The sequence below is a fragment of the Nerophis lumbriciformis genome, linkage group LG19 (assembly GCF_033978685.3).
Source record: "Nerophis lumbriciformis linkage group LG19, RoL_Nlum_v2.1, whole genome shotgun sequence".
Taxonomy (NCBI): Eukaryota; Metazoa; Chordata; class Actinopteri; order Syngnathiformes; family Syngnathidae; genus Nerophis; species Nerophis lumbriciformis.
Genome location: NC_084566.2, coordinates 27,825,561 through 27,843,196, shown reverse-complemented (window position 1 = coordinate 27,843,196; position 17,636 = coordinate 27,825,561). Strand labels below are relative to the sequence as shown.

Sequence of the window (17,636 nt, the reverse complement as noted above, 5' to 3'; positions counted from 1 at the left end):
GTAATTAAGAGTTGGACAATATTGGGATATCGGATATTGGCAAAAAAGCCATTATCGGACACCCCTAGTAATAACTAAATAACTACAGCAAAATTACAACAAATTCATCAATATTACACTTAAAACTATTCAAATGGGGATAAAAAATGAATTAACGGTATATCCACGGTCGTTTTGGTCAAATAATTGCGAACGCTGACTTGAGGTGTCTTATTTTGGCAGGTCACACCGGAAGCTTTTGCACATGACAAGCGTGGCTTGATGGTGTGATTTTACTTTTTTTTTCTTCTTTCCTCAGCGGGAGTGTGAAGAAAACTTTGGAGGAGGAAGGAAAGTTCTCTTGGAAACTTGAGGACATGCGGTGGCTTTCCGAACTTCTTCAAGAACCGAACCGAGTCCAGGACCATGAAGTGAGCCGCGCCGCAAGAACCGTCCACGGGCATTGATTCCATATCGAGGTATTGATTGATAGGGGGCCTTGAAGTAATAACACAGATGTTTTGACTTTCTTACTAGAAATGGCATTTAAAAAATATATTTTATGAAGCAAATGCCTTGTTTAATTTAAATATGCTCAACAAAAAACTTGTAACTGTGTTTTTATAAAGTTATGTGACTGCAAGCTTCATAACTAATTAAGACCAGTCTGTGCACGTCTGACGCGCGCGTGCGCACACGCACGTTTAGCGAGTGTACATTTTTTACCAAAAACTTGGAAAATGCTGTCACTAGGCAAACATTAGAAATATCAGACTGCATCTAACTGATTAAGTTAAAATAAATATTAAACTTGGTTGTTAGAAACTTAAAAAAAAAAAAAAAGCATTTTTATAAAATGGATTCATGTGTAATACAATTATAGTTTTGACCACTTATAACAAACAGACATTGGTATAAAAAATATAATATTAAAATGATTGTTCATAATGATAAATAAGGTTAGTGTACTTAAAAAAGCTGGGCTGTGCTTTGATGAAGCGCTGATGGTGCGTTCACCGACAATCCGACTTTTCTGCTTCACTCTTTGTAGGAAAGATGTGGGCGGCCAGCGCAACTTTTCTCCTGATGATGAGCGCCGTGTGTTGGGATGGCGTCGTCTCCTCGTCTGGCCAAGAGCAGGACCGGAAGGACGGCGCGACGCCCAGCAAGCAGCCGCACATCATCTTCATCCTCATCGACGACCAGGTGGGTTTGTGTGGGACAAGTCTGCAACCGGTCGCTCCAGTACTAATGAACACATCAGACCCGACTATCTCATTACATTTAAAGAACAAGTACGGGGGCAGCGAGTCACCTTTCGTTAGATTAAGCTGGTAGTTCCAACATACGATGGGTCAATAAACGCAACGTCTATTTTGTGCAACAAAACAACAGTAAAGGGTTGTCTGCCATTTTTATTTTGTAAAAGTAGCCCTCAGAAGGAAACATCTCGTGGGACAACACAGGGCCGATAAATTATTACAGAAAAATTATATTGTCAGCATTATTTTGAGACCAATTTAAGTACTAATGAGATCATAGCATGTAATAATGTAAGTAACCCTTTAAAACTCATTAAACTTTTATTTATCATAAGTATTGTTTCTTTTGTATTTGGGAAGTTAAGAACTTTTAGCTATCCTAAATAAGTAAACATACATCCATCCATCCATCCATCTTCTTCCGCTTATCCGAGGTCGGGTCGCGGGGGCGGCAGCCTAAGCACGGAAGCCCAGACTTTCCTCTCCCCAGCCACTTCGTCCAGGCGTTCCCAGGCTAGCCGGGAGACATAGTCTTCCCAACGTGTCCTGGGTCTTTCCCGTGGCCTCCTACCGGTTGGACGTGCCCTAAAAACCTCACTAGGGAGGCGTTCGGGTGGCATCCTGACCAGATGCCCGAACCACCTCATCTAGCTCCTCTCGATGTGGAGGAGCAGCGACTTTACTTTGAGCTCCCCCCGGATGGCAGAGCAAGGCATACTTGGTCAACAGCCATACAGGTCACACTGAGGGTGGCCGTGTAAACAACTTGAACACTGTTACAAATATGCGCCACACTTTGAACCCACGACAAACACATTTTGGGAGAACATCCGCACCGTAACACAACATAAACACAACAGAACAAATACCCAGAACCCCTTGCAGCACTAACTCTTCCGGGACGCTACAATACACACACCCCGCTACCCCCTCCAACCCCGCCCACCTCAACCTCCTCATGCTCTCTCAGGGAGAGCATGTCCCAAATTCCAAGCTGCTGTTTTGAGGCATGTTAAAAAAAAAAATGCACTTTGTGACTTCAATAATAAATATGGCAGTGCCATGTTGGCATTTTTTTCCATAACTTGAGTTGATTTATTTTGGAAAACCTTGTTACATTGTTTAATGCATCCAGCGGGGCATCACAACAAAATTAGGCATAATAATGTGTTAATTCCACCACTGTATATATCGGTATCGGTTGATATTGGAATCGGTAATTAAGAGTTGGACAATATCGGATATCGGCAAAAAAGGCATTATCGGACATCTCTAGTCTTTGGTATGACCCCAGGGTTTGAACTCACGACCTACCGATCTCAGGTGGACACTCTAACCACAAGGCCACTGAGCAGGTGATATTATGGGATATTAACTTTGCTGAACGTCTATTTTTATTTTTTTTAATACACACACCGAGCACCCACTGGCAGAAACGTAGATCGGCGCCTATGGTTGTGACTCACGAGACTCTGCGGCTGTCAGAAGCTAGTAGTCCCGCCTCCGCCCACAGAGACAAAGATTGTGGATGACTAACAAGAGGGTTCGATTAGAGATGTCCGATAATGGCTTTTTTGCCGATATCCGATATTCCGATATTGTCCAACTCTTAATTACCGATTCCGATATCAACCGATACCGATATATACAGTTGTGGAATTAACACATTATTATGCCTAATTTTGTTGTGATGCCCCGCTGGATGCATTAAACAATGTAACAAGGTTTTCCAAAATAAATCAACTCAAGTTATGGAAAAAAAATGCCAACATGGCACTGCCATTTTTATTATTGAAGTCACAAAGTGCATTATTTTTTTTAACATGCCTCAAAACCGCAGCTTGGAATTTGGGACATGCTCTCCCTGAAAGAGCATGAGGAAATTGAGGTGGGCGGGGTTGGGGGGGGGGGGGGGGGGGTATATTGTAGCGTCCCGGAAGAGTTAGTGCTGCAAGGGGTTCTGGGTATTTGTTCTGTTGTGTTTATGTCGTGTTACAGTGTGGATGTTCTCCCGAAATGTGTTTGTCATTCTTGTTTGGTGTGGGTTCACAGTGTGGCGCATATTTGTAACAGTGTTAAAGTTATTTATACAGCCACCCTCAGTGGGACCTGTATGGCTGTTGACCAAGTATGACTTGCATTCACTTGTTTGTGAAAAGCCGTAGATATTATGTGATTGGGCCGGCACGCAAAGGCAGTGCCTTTAAGGTTAATTGGAGCTCTGTACTTCTCCCTACGTCCGTGTACACAGCGGCGTTTTAAAAAGTCATAAATTTTACTTTTTTGAAACCGATACCGATAAATTCCGATATTACATTTTAAAGCATTTATCGGCCGATAACATCGGACTGCCGATATTATCGGACATCCCTAGATTCGATCCTTTGATTTAATTCTGATATATTAAATGAACATGTGCCTCACAATACGAAAGTCCTGAGTTCAATCCCGGGCTCAGGGTCTTTCTGTGTGGAGTTTGCATGTTCTGCCCGTGACTGCGTGGGTTCCCTCCGGGTACTCCGGCTTCCTCCCACCTCCAAAGACATGCACCTGAGGATAGGTTGATTGGCAACACTAAATGGTCCCTAGTGTGTGAATGTGAGTGTGAATGTTGTCTGTCTATCTGTGTTGGCCCTGTGATGAGGTGGCGACTTGTCCAGGGTGTACCCCGCCTTCCGCCCGAATGCAGCTGAGATAGGCTCCAGCACCCCCCGCCACCCCGAAAGGGACGAGCGGTAGAAAATGGATAGATGGATGGATATTAAATGAACGATGCACAGAGCAAACACTCTTGTACCCTGATTGGAAGCGGCAGACGAAGAAAACAAAGACACGAACATAGCAATTTGTCTATGGAAAATGATTAAGTTAAAGTTAAAGTACCAATGATAGTCACACACACACTAGGTGTAGTGAAATTTGTCCTCTGCATTTGACCCATCCCCTTGATCACCCCCTGGGAGGTGAGGGGAGCAGTGGGCAGCAGCGGTGCCGCGCCTGGGAATAATTTTTTGGTGATTTAACCCCCAATTCCAACCCTTGATGCTGAGTGCCAAGCAGGGAGGTAATGGGTCCCATTTTTATAGTCTTTGGTATGACTCGGCCGGGGTTTGAACTCACAACCTCCCGATCTCAGGGCGGACACTCTAACCTCTGAATAGGCCAATGATCGACTTTACTTTCATTTATCGTTCCATTAATTGAATTATCATCGGCCCAGGCCTACTTATGTATCGACATTTACTCTCATGTGACCTTTAGGATGCGGCAGCTCATAAAATGATGAACTTTGGAAGAACACAAGCAAGGTTGCTAAGCGTCAATAAGAATATTTGCAAACCACAGTTAAGATTTTTCACACGTGGAAAACATTCAGGGGTGAACCTTCCAGTAAGTTCTTCCCAAGGTCACAATGAAGAATGAAAATAAACCACATTTGTGGAGCAGGCCTCAGTTAGCATGTGGAATGTTCTTGATGGAACACTTAGAAGAAAGGTTCTTGGTCCATCAGGTGGAAAAAGCCAAGTCCTAAAGTGGACTGGCCATGGATGAAGTGAGAGTCGGGACCCGGGGTGGACCGCTCGCCTGTGCATCAGTTGGGGACATTTCTGCGCTGCTGACCCGTCTCTGCTCGGAATGGTCTCCTGCTGGCCCCACTATGGACTGGACTCTCACTATTATGTTAGATCCACTATGGACTGGACTCTCACTATTATGTTAGATCCACTATGGACTGGACTCTCACTATTATGTTAGATCCACTATGGACTGGACTCTCACTATTATGTTAGATCCACTATGGACTGGACTCTCACAATATTATGTTAGATCCACTATGGACTGGACTCTCACACTATTACGTTAGATCCACTATGGACTGGACTCTCACTATTACGTTAGATCCACTATGGACTGGACTCTCACACTATTACGTTAGATCCACTATGGACTGGACTCTCACTATTATGTTAGATCCACTATGGACTGGACTCTCACAATATTATGTTAGATCCACTATGGACTGGACTCACACTATTACGTTAGATCCACTATGGACTGGACTCTCACTATTACGTTAGATCCACTATGGACTGGACTCTCACACTATTACGTTAGATCCACTATGGACTGGACTCTCACTATTATGTTAGATCCACTATGGACTGGACTCTCATACTATTACGTTAGATCCACTATGGACTGGACTCTCACACTATTACGTTAGATCCACTATGGACTGGACTTTCACTATTATGTTAGATCCACTATGGACTGGACTTTCACAATATTATGCTAGATCCACTATGGACTGGACTCTCACACTATTATGTTAGATCCACTATGGACTGGACTCTCACACTATTACGTTAGATCCACTATGGACTGGACTTTCACTATTATGTTAGATCCACTATGGACTGGACTTTCACAATATTATGCTAGATCCACTATGGACTGGACTCTCACACTATTATGTTAGATCCACTATGGACTGGACTCTCACACTATTACGTTAGATCCACTATGGACTGGACTCTCACACTATTACGTTAGATCCACTATGGACTGGACTCTCATACTATTACGTTAGATCCACTATGGACTGGACTTTCACTATTATGTTAGATCCACTATGGACTGGACTTTCACAATATTATGCTAGATCCACTATGGACTGGACTCTCACTATTACGTTAGATCCACTAGGGACCGGACTCTCACTATTAGGTTAGATCCACTATCGACTGGACTCTCACACTATTACGTTAGATCCACTGTGGACTGGACTCTCACACTATTACGTTAGATCCACTATGGACTGGACTCTCACACTATAACGTTAGATCCACTATGGACTGGACTCTCACACTATTACGTTAGATCCACTATGGACTGGACTCTCACTATTACGTTAGATCCACTATGGACTGGACTCTCACACTATTACGTTAGATCCACTATGGACTGGACTCTCACTATTATGTTAGAACCACTATGGACTGGACTCTCACACTATTACGTTAGTTCCACTATGGACTGGACTCTCACACTATTACGTTAGAACCACTATGGACTGGACTCTCACACCATTACGTTAGATCCACTATGGACTGGACTTTCACAATATTATGCTAGATCCACTATGGACTGGACTCTCACTATTACGTTAGATCCACTGTGGACTGGACTTTCACAATATTATGCTAGACCCACTCGACGTCCATTGGGGGGGGTTTCTCATTGTCATCCCACTGGGTTGAGTTTTTCCTTGCCCTGATGTGGGATCTGAACCGAGGATGTCGTTGTGGCTTGTGCAGCCCTTTGAGACACTTGTGATTTAGGGCTGTATAAATAAACATTGATTGACTGTCCCTGACTCCTCTCAACTTGTCCACCAGGGCTTCAATGACATCGGCTACCACAACCCCGCCATCCAGACGCCTACCCTGGACAAGCTGGCGGCGGAGGGCGTCAAGCTGGAGAACTACTACGTCCAGCCCATCTGCACGCCGTCACGCAGCCAGCTCCTGACCGGCAGGTACCGGTGGGAACGTGGGCACCCCGTGTAGACAGCCGGAGACCCCATCTTTGTTGGCGTTCCTTGCAGGTATCAGATCCACACAGGACTTCAACACTCCATCATCAGGCCCAGGCAGCCCAGCTGTCTTCCTCTGCACATGGACACGCTTCCTGAGAGGCTGCGCCAGGCTGGGTACGCCACGCACATGGTGGGCAAGTGGCACCTGGGCTTCTACAGGTGAGCTCGGCCCCCATCCATAATCTTCCAGACTCCGTATGATAGCCTTTGCTAAAACCGAATGGCTACTCTTTGATCCAGGAAGGCATGCCTGCCCACCAGGAAGGGCTTTGACACCTTCTTTGGGTCCTTGACAGGAAGTGTGGACTACTACAGGTGAGCAATGCGCCTGCCCAGGTACACTACGGGCGTCCACAACCGTTCATTTCTGTCCAGTTACGGCTCGTGTGACGGTCCGGGCCTGTGCGGCTACGATCTCCATGACAACGAGGACGTGGCCTGGGGCCAGGAGGGGAAGTACTCCACCACGCTCTTCACTCAGCGAGCACGCAAGATCCTGGAGCGCCACGACCCCAACGAGCGACCGCTCTTCCTGCTGCTGTCCCTGCAGGTAACGCCGTCGACCTCACGCGCCGCCAAGACGCGGACTAAAACCGCTTCCCCCCGCCAGGCGGTCCACACGCCTCTGCAGCCGCCGAAGTCCTACATCTACCCGTACCGCCATATGGCCAACGTGGCCAGGAGGAAGTTTGCCGCCATGGTGTCCACGGTGGACGAGGCGGTGCGTAATGTCACCTACGCTCTGAGGAAGTACGGATTCTACCGCAACAGCGTCATCGTCTACTCCACCGACAACGGAGCTCAGCCCTTCACCGGCGGCAGCAACTGGCCACTGAGAGGCCGCAAGGTAAGTGTCCCAACGGTCTCAAGATGGACGACGTCTCTGTTGGACCGATGCTCTTCTCTTGGTAAATGGTTTGACACTATTTCCACATACACACATTCTCACACACACTGAAGGCGGGTGCTGCCATGCAAGACCCTAACCAGGAGCAAGGGTGAAGTGTCTCGCTCAAGGACACAGCGGACGGTTACTAGAAGCAGTACTTCATCCTCCGTATATTCAGCTTCAAAAAGATAAGGTTGTGAATCCTCATTTGTCCATAAAATAGACGTCTTTGTTGTTTGTTACCAAGTGTGCCATGATTAAAACTCAGTGGCCTAGTGGTTAGAGTGTCCGCCCTGAGATCGGTAGGTTGTGAGTTCAAACCCCGGCCGAGTCATACCAAAGACTATAAAAATGGGACCCATTACCTCCCTGCTTGGCACTCAGCATCAAGGGTTGGAATTGGGGGTTAAATCACCAAAAATGATTCCTGGGCGCGACGCCGCTGCTCCTCGCTGCTCCCCTCACCTCCCAGGGGGTGAACAGGGGGATGGGTCAAATGCAGAGGACACATTTCGCCACACCTAGTGTGTGTGACAATCATTGGTACTTTAAAACACACACAAGCATTTTGCTTCCGGAAGTACGACGTGCGCTGCTATGGAAACGGAAATCAACGTGCGTAACAAGTCAGTCCCGGAAATGATTAAAATGATCAAATTGTGGTAAATATTGTACATATGACATATTGTTATGAATGTTACTACATTATATAATGATATGCAGTGTGTACACAAAATGTTGGAGGGTTTTGAAGTTGTTTGAGAGGACTTTGAAGGCTACAACCATTAGCCGCATCTCCCAAGCGTTTTCTTTATCATCTTTAAAATTATAATTTAAAAAATCGATGAGTGTTGTTGTCTCTCATAAGGATTATTATGAACGATAGGCAAAATTCCCCAAAAGTGCAATTCCTCTTTAAGAGCAGTGCTGGTTACCGGGTTGAAAGCCCAGGCTTTTTGCTCGGTAGTTAGCAAGCTCATCTCTCTCAGGCCGGACGACCCTGGTTGGAGTCCCGGGCGGAACATAAAAGCAGGGACTGAACCAGGCGGGTTAGATGGGCATCAAACCCTGGTTACAAAATGCCACCGGTAGTGACCAGACCAAAATATAGAAGCCATCGGTGCCTTATTTTGGTGCTAAATGAATATAGAGTCAGCAACCTGCAACACATGCTTGATGGTGATATTGTACAACTAACCTCTTGTGTAGCCAGCATGGCTGTGCCAGGTGTATGTTAGTAAAACCTCACCCACTGACAACTTGAAGAGTACTGCTGGCTGCTGGTCAGCACACTCGCCTCTCAAATGAAAGACCAAGTTTGTGTCCCCATGTGGGATGGGATAAAGGCACAGGGCCCAACCAGCTGGGTTACATTTGTAAGTAGTGTAGTAGTATAAGAGTATTGTACAAGTAATATCTTGTAAGTAATGTAGTAGTAGTATTAGGGATATTGTACAAGTAATATCTTGTAATGTAGTAGTAGTAGTAGTATTAGGGATATTGTACAAGTAATATCTTGTAAGTAATGTAGTAGTAGTAGTATTAGGGATATTGTAATAGTAATATCTTGTAAGTAATGTAGTAGTAGTAGTGATATTGTACAAGTAATATCTTGTAAGTAATGTAGTAGTAGTGATATTGTACAAGTAATATCTTGTAAGTAATGTAGTAGTAGTAGTAGGGATATTGTACAAGTAATATCTTGTAAGTAATGTAGTAGTAGTGATATTGTACCAGTAATATATTGTAAGTAATGTTGTTGTATTAGGGATATTGTACAAGTAATATCTTGTAAGTAATGTAGTAGTAGTGATATTGTACAAGTAATATCTTGTAAGTAATGTAGTAGTAGTAGTAGTATTAGGGATATTGCACAAGTAATATCTTGTAATGTAGTAGTAGTAGTAGTATTAGGGATATTGTACAAGTAATATCTTGTAAGTAATGTAGTAGTAGTAGTATTAGGGATATTGTAATAGTAATATCTTGTAAGTAATGTAGTAGTAGTAGTGATATTGTACAAGTAATATCTTGTAAGTAATGTAGTAGTAGTGATATTGTACAAGTAATATCTTGTAAGTAATGTAGTAGTAGTAGTAGGGATATTGTACAAGTAATATCTTGTAAGTAATGTAGTAGTAGTGATATTGTACAAGTAATATCTTGTAAGTAATGTAGTAGTAGTAGTAGTAGTGATATTGTACCAGTAATATATTGTAAGTAATGTTGTTGTATTAGGGATATTGTACAAGTAATATCTTGTAAGTAATGTAGTAGTAGTGATATTGTACAAGTAATATCTTGTAAGTAATGTAGTAGTAGTAGTAGTATTAGGGATATTGCACAAGTAATATCTTGTAATGTAGTAGTAGTAGTAGGGATATTGTACAAGTAATATATTGTAAGTAATATTGTAGTAGTATTAGGGATATTGTACAAGTAATATATTGTAAGTAATGTTGTAGTAGTATTAGGGATATTGTACAAGTAATATCTTGTAAGTAATGTAGTAGTAGTAGTAGTAGTGATATTGTACAAGTAATATATTGTAAGTAATGTAGTAGTAGTAGTGGTATTGTCAGTGTTGGGTTAGTTACTGAAAACCAGTAACTAGTTACAGTTACTAGTTACTTTATTTCAAAAGTAACTCAGTTACTAACTCAGTTACTTACACCAAAAAGTAATGCGTTACTGTGAAAAGTAACTATTTAGTTACTTCTTTTTTTCTTCTTTTTTTTTTAAAAGCTCCCATTAATGCCCTTTTTGCCTTCATTTCAGTACTGTTATTGCACTGGAGAATAATACAATCTGTTGATCAACTTGACATACATTTTTATTTTCCTTTTGACATAATTAATGAAAAACAGTGCAACATAAAAAGGCATTCCTCCTTTCTTTAAACTTGGACCAATGACCATTAATAAAAAACAAGTGCAACATAAGAAGAAACATCATCTTCCTTGAAACATAGGTAGTGAAATAAGGCCTGACATCTGGAGTGATGCTGCTGTCTTCCACACTTGGAGCCATGGATTGTAGAATACTTGTTTTCATTGGCAGGATCATTGACACAGATGGTGAAGTTTCAGTGCTCAGTAGAGATGGAACACTTTTGAGGGGTTTAAGCACCTGGAGGACCTCATCTGCCACTCTCACATCATCATCAGACAGGGTGACATTTGTCTTCAGGGTGTTGTGGGTCAATGCAGAGTATATAGCTGCCTGCTGCTCCAACATATCATAAGTGGAGTTCCACCTCGTTGGGACATCATGTATGAGCAGGCAGCTTTAGCATTTCTTGCTTTGTCTTAAGCACATGAGCAGCTGTTGTGCTTGGGTGGAAGTAAGAAACCTTCCTGATCCTCCCAAAGAGGCGCTCCATCCTATTGACTGAGATTCCCTTCTGTGATGCCAAATTCACTACATGTGCAAAGCACCTATCCGTGGTCCCAGTCCTGCCTCATTCTCTGTAATTATTTGATTTTTGGCATTATCACGCGTGACTGGGATATCTTTATCTTCCATTCCTCCACTGCTTGTGTCAGTACCTGCGCAAGGTGACTCTCGTAGAGGGGGCGTGTCTTCTCATCTCCCAGTCTGCTGTGATGAAGTGAGCGCTTATAGTTCCGCTGGACGTCCAGCCGTCTGTCATGAGCGCAACAGATGATGCTCGGGATAGTTCATTCACAACTTTTTTCTTCTCCTGCTCATAAAGATCTGGCACAATCTTATTGCTGAAGTGGGTGCGCGACGGGATGTCGTAACGTGGTTCAAGCACGTTCAGCCTCATTCCCTCCCCACACCCACACACACACATAGACCGCGCCTCTTTTCTTCTCTCCGGCTTGTGACAGAGGAAGATTCAGAAGAATGACACCGCAGCGCTTCTGTTTCTAGCCGATACTACATCAAAAGTAACGTAAAATAACGCAGTAACGCATCATGTAGTAACGGTAACTAAATTACTGAATAAAAAAAAATAACGCGTTAGATTACTAGTTACCGCCGAAACTAACGGCGTTACTGTAACGCGTTACTTTGTAACGCGTTAGTCTCAACACTGGGTATTGTACAAGTAATATCTTGTAAGTAATGTTGTAGTAGTATTAGGGATATTGTACAAGTAATATCTTGTAAGTAATGTAGTAGTAGTAGTGATATTGTACAAGTAGTATCTTGTAAGTAATGTAGTAGTATTATGGATATTGTACAAGTAGAATATTGTAAGTATTGTAGTAGTAGTAGTAGTGGTATTGTACAAGTAATATCTTGTAAGTAATGTAGTAGTAGTGATATTGTACAAGTAATATCTTGTAAGTAATGTAGTAGTATTATGGATATTGTACAAGTAGTATATTGTAAGTAATGTAGTAGTAGTAGTGATATTGAACAAGTAATATCTTGTAAGTAATGTAGTAGTAGGGATATTGTACAAGTAGTATATTGTAAGTAATGTAGTAGTAGTAGTGATATTGTACAAGTAATATATTGTAAGTAATGTAGTAGTAGTGATATTGTACAAGTAATATCTTGTAAGTCATGTAGTAGTACTGATATTGTACAAGTATTATATTGTAGTAATATACCCTCCTGACAGTAGATACAGTCTGATGCTTTTTTTTTTTTTAACTAACAAAAAAAAAAAAACTTTACTGCTGACCTTAAGACACCAAGAACTTCCTTCATATTCAGCAGCACTTCCTTGTTTTGCACCAATGACGGTTACAACGAGCAATGTTGCATTCAGAAACACCCGGAATTATGAGCATCAAATATCACAAGTCAAGTATAGCAAGTCACTTTTTGCAGGTTGTATGTTCTGTACTGCTGCAATAATTATGACAATTTATTGTAGATTTTCTTATTTTTTAATGTGTTATTTTTACAACTGAAATATTGAAATTAGTCTGCTCAACTTGAATGTCACAAAATTAATTTAATCAAAGCTTTTTGTTTTTGTTTTGTTTTGTGCAAAATATTGGATGTTTTCCATTTTTTAAGCACTGGTTTGGGCAACTTTTAAAGCATCGATTATTGAAGTACCGATTTGGTACGAGTATTGTTTAGAATGTAAACAACACCCATCCCTATTTATAAGTGTGTGAAAGGAGGAGTCCTGAAGGTAACACCCGCCATCGAGGGGACGCATGCACACTTTGTATAAATGTAAAGAGTATTCAATTTAAAAAAAAGTCATTTATATTTAGGAAGGCACAGATTAGTTTTATCAGTGGAAACAAGGCTGCTTTTTTTCTCATTGTCCCTTTTTTGGAAATGTCAAAATAAATAAAGTGTACATGCAAACCAGGAGGTGAGTCTCTCTCGCTCTCATCCACTAATCCCCTTCGTGAGTTCAAACCCCGGCCGAGTCATACCAAAGACTATAAAAATGGGAGCCATTACCTCCCTGCTTGGCACTCCGCATCAAGGGTTGGAAAATTGATTCCCGAGCGTGCCCACCGCTACTGCTCACTGCTCCTAGGGGGTGGCACAAGGGGATGGGTCAAATGCAGAGGGGATTATTTCACCACACCTAGTGTGTGTGTGACTATCAGTGGTACTTTAACTTATGTGCGTCTTATATCCACTTGTGTGACAAACGTGTTCGGCCTTCAGGGAACGTACTGGGAAGGCGGCGTACGTGGCGTGGCGTTTGTTCACAGCCCATTGCTGCGGCGCAGAAGGCGGGTGTCCAAAGCGCTTCTTCACATCACAGACTGGTTCCCCACACTGGTGGGCCTCGCTGGGGGCAACATCAGCCAGGTCAGTGGTTTATATTCACTTTTTCTTTCAGAGAAAAGTTTGGTTGCTGCGCTAAAAGCTCTGGACGGCTTTATCACCTTGTAAAAAGCCAGAAAAGTTTTGGTTCATGCCAAAGGGTTTACTCGGCGGTAATGTTTGTCGTCAACATGACGGCCCGTTGGAAAGTTGAGGTTCCACAGCAGCTGTAAAAGTGTCCATGTTTTACTATCAAGGAGATGAATGTTCGCCTGATGTTTTTTGTTTTTTTTAAGACCATGGACTCGTAGTTGCTTTTTCGGTTGGTTGTGACATAAATTACTTTTATTGGCGCCTTGCTGGCTCACTGCTATGACCAAAAGTTCTACAGTAGTGCAGCGAGGCGGTTTGGCTTCCATCAAGATCGCCTCCGACTTCCAGAAGAACTGATGACTCCCCTGCGGTTAAAGTAGTCTCGAACTGTTCTTGCCGGCCTCCCCTCATAGAGTCTGGACGGCTACGACGTGTGGAGCGCCATCAGCGAAGGGAAGGAGTCGCCTCGTCAAGAAATCCTTCTCAACATCGACCCCCTGCACAAGCCCCCCGCACCTGCCATGACCTGGGACGCCAGCGCAGAAGGAGCGCCAGGTAAACCACAGTAGGACCTCAGAGTGTCCTTTCTGGTCTTAGAAAGTCCTGCACCTTTTGTTTAAAGTTCCTTTAGATGCATCCACCATCTTTTGTTTTCTTCTGATTGGACAGGGGATCTGTCAAAGATTCTGGCCTTAAAGAAACCGAAGAAGAAGAAGCAGAAAAAGAAGAAGCTTCTGAGGCTGCGACCAAAGCAGAAGTCTGCATTCAAGCTACCAAAAGTCAACACCGAAGCTAAAAACAAACAAAAGCTGCAGTCTTTGAAACCTCATCTGAAGGTCCAGTCTGCCTACAACCTGTCAATCGCAGAGACGTCTCCCTTCAAACAGCCAGAGATCTTTAAATCCAAATCAAAAAGGACCACGTCTCAGGACCACAACCTGTCCTGGCCTCAGGCGACAAAGACCAAGCTCAAGCTGCATCTCAAGTCCAAGAGGATGTCGTTACCTCACCAGAACACCTCATTGACAGACAAAAACCTCCTGATGACGCCGTCTCAGTCTGTGTGGGACACATCGGTTCAGGCGGCCATCAGAGTCGGAGACTGGAAGCTGCTGACTGGAGACCCTGGCCATGGAGAGTGGGTCCCGCCACAGGTACTGGTTTTAGGTCCAGATTTTTGTCTTTCTGGCCCACATTCAAGCTACCGGTACACTTTGAGTAATATACCGGTAGCCCTCTTGACAGTTATGTCTTTTCCGGAAATTACTTTAACACAACCTGGTCACGTCTTGGTTTTTCAAAAGGGTGTCTTCTGTGCAGGTTCTGCCGACCCTGCCGGGTCGCTGGTGGAACCTGGAGCGAGCCTTTTCTGCCTTCTACAAAACCTCAAAGCACAAGAACATCTGGCTCTTCAACATCAGCGCCGACCCATATGAGCGCGAGGACCTGGCCGAGCAGAGACCGGACGTGGTCCAGCAGCTGCTGTCCCGCCTGGCCTTCTACAACCGGACGGCTGTGCCTGTCTACTTCCCGCCAGACGACCCGGGGGCCGATCCTGGCCTGCGCGGGGGCGCCTGGGCACCTTGGGTGGAGGAGGACGACCAAGAGGAAAAGTACGACGGCATCTATAAAAAGGTCCAGGAGAAGAACAAGAAGAAGAGGAAGAAATGTCGACTCTGCAAGCTCAAGGCCTTCTTTCTAAAACTCAACACCAGGATGATGTCCAGTCGCATTTGAATGCCACAGGGAACCACTTTCAGGAAATCCTTTTATGGACTTTTAAGTAATGTGAATGTGGAGACATTCTTATCGTCACGCTAGGGATGGAAACTCTACGGAGCCCCTAAAAGGACACGGAGGGAAGAAAATGTTTTGCGAGATTTCGCAAAAGGGTTTTTTCCTATGTCAGTGAACCGGAAGTAAAACAGACACATCGATGGTGAACCGGAAGTGAAACAGACAAAGCGATGGAGGAGCCTACCCATCATCCGTGGGAGAAGTTTTTGATTTCTATTTTAGTATTGGCCTAACATATATGGACATCAAATCGTATTATGGTCCACAACAGAGCACAATGATGGGTAGGCACCTGCATGCTCCGTCTGTTTCACTTCCGGTTCAATGACATAGGAAAAAAAAACTATTGCGAGATCTCGCAAAACATCCATGTCCCTTAAGGGGCTTCGTAAAACTCCACTAAATTGACATGTTTAGGTTTAAATAGTGTAGTAGTTCCATAGTTGACCTCACATTCTTCTTTTCGACACAGCAAACCAGCACCAATGCTGGTTTCAGCCAAGTAGTGCAACCCATTTTGACTCAATTAAGCTGATTGGTGACACTAAACTGGCCCTAGTGTGTGAATGTTGTCTGTTTGTGTTGGCCCTGTGATGAGGTGGCGACTCTGCACTACTCCCGAGTGCAGCTGGGATAGGCTCCAACCCCGCCGCGACCCCGAGAGGGGACAAGTGGTAGAAAAATGGATGGACCTCAGCACACATTGCATTTGTGTGGTGATGCTAAGCACTTGTATTAAGACATACATGGAACTGGAAGAACGTCAGCTGAATGTTCAACCAAAGAAAAGCAAACCATTCAAACCACAAAGCACCTAAATTGACAAAATATGTGAAAGAGGCAAGCACATCATAAACAAAACACTGAAGCGACAAATTTTCACCACCACTAAAACCTACTGACTAATGTTCATGTACTTTCGTCCACTGGCCAACATCTGGACATTCTACACATCAACATTAAAAGGTCTGATACCCTACATCACATTCAGACGAGCCATCAGAAGCAAGGGTGAAGTGCCTTGCCCAAGGGGGCAACGGCAGTCACTACGATGCCAGAAACTGGAATCGAACCCGAAACCCTCAAGTTGCTAGCACGGCCGCTCTACCGTCTGCACCACGCTACCCCATCAATAGCTTTCATTCCATCTGCCTTACACACATTCAGAAACAATTCCACAAAATTCATGCCCCAATACTTGATTGTTCCAAAGAAATGTTTTTCCATTGTCAATCTTTGTCATTCACAGTTTCCACATTTTAAATCAACTTAACATCTGTTTTTTTTTTTTTTAATTCCCCAAGTTTTTTTTAAAGGAATATTTCCTGCTATTGCAATAATGTGGTCTTGGTTCTGCTCTCCAGCTTCATCCCGAGAACCGTTTGGCATTTAATGAAACATATTAAGAGCTCAATACGACACAGGCGCTTTTCCAAACTGTGAATAAAATTATTTGACCAATTCATCTATTTTTTTCTCTCGAATCTGTACCAATAATTAAAACACAGCCACCATTATCAGATTCACTTGTGATTTAAAAAAATGTTTCTCCCAACAAGTTTTTCAGGAAAAATATTTTTTTTAAAACCAATGCAGTTATTTGACCACTAGGTGGTGCACTGGAATTAAAAGTAATGATGCGGATAAACAGCAAGTTTGGTTAATTTTATTAAATAAGAATTAGGCAAACCTAAATAATGAAAATATCAGTGGTGTCAACTAATTTTAATTATCTTGAATTTGAATTTATCACAGGATATTATCTGCTCGCATTTTTTAAATGTAAAAAAAAAAAAAAAAAAAAAAAAAAGCCTGATATTTGGACCAAAAATACAGAATTTTAGAGGAAGTTAAAAAAATAAAGGTTTCATTTAAATACAAGTCAATTATTTGTTGGAAACCTGGCAACAGTTTTATATAAACTACAGTCGGTGCATTATGGCAGTGACAACAGTCCAAGTCTCCTACCATGAACTGATTTAAGTGGACCCCGACTTACACAAGTTGAAAAACTTATTCGGGTGTTACCATTTAGTGGTCAATTGTACGGAATATGTACTGTACAATCTACTAATAAAAGTTTCAATCAATCAATCCTCACTCATCTTTGCACTGACCTGATCACTGTAGAAAAACCACAAGTTTCATGCCTACTACCGGTCATCTGCAGCTAAAGAGAAAGGAGCATGTGCTCTTAACAATACATTGTGATTAATCTGCATATATGCATGACTAATGAGAAACGTGTGATTAATCAAGAGTTAACTCATTTGACAGGCCTAGAAATATCCTTCATGAA

At 43.0% G+C, this 17,636-nt stretch overlaps 1 protein-coding gene across 1 annotated transcript; it reads left to right on the top strand.

Moving 5' to 3' along the window:
* Positions 1-285: 285 nt before the first annotated feature.
* On the top strand, positions 286-16,800 carry LOC133618578 (arylsulfatase I-like). The gene is made up of 11 exons (XM_061979074.2): positions 286-458; positions 1,031-1,185; positions 6,641-6,780; positions 6,850-6,999; positions 7,081-7,155; positions 7,216-7,390; positions 7,451-7,687; positions 13,346-13,492; positions 13,954-14,095; positions 14,210-14,694; positions 14,861-16,800. Exons 2-11 carry the CDS (start codon positions 1,036-1,038, stop codon positions 15,275-15,277), a joined length of 2,118 nt encoding a protein of 705 aa, XP_061835058.1. The 5' UTR covers positions 286-458; positions 1,031-1,035; the 3' UTR covers positions 15,278-16,800.
* The last annotated feature ends 836 nt before the right edge of the window (positions 16,801-17,636 follow it).

Bases quoted from the DNA above. Each gene is read 5' to 3' on its own strand.
- LOC133618578 (XM_061979074.2), top strand. From the start codon at position 1,036: ATGTGGGCGGCCAGCGCAACTTTTCTCCTGATGATGAGCGCCGTGTGT. The intron at 7,391-7,450 runs GTAACGCCGTCG...TCCCCCCGCCAG, and splicing joins TCCTGCTGCTGTCCCTGCAG to GCGGTCCACACGCCTCTGCA. The intron at 14,695-14,860 runs GTACTGGTTTTA...TCTTCTGTGCAG, and splicing joins GAGAGTGGGTCCCGCCACAG to GTTCTGCCGACCCTGCCGGG.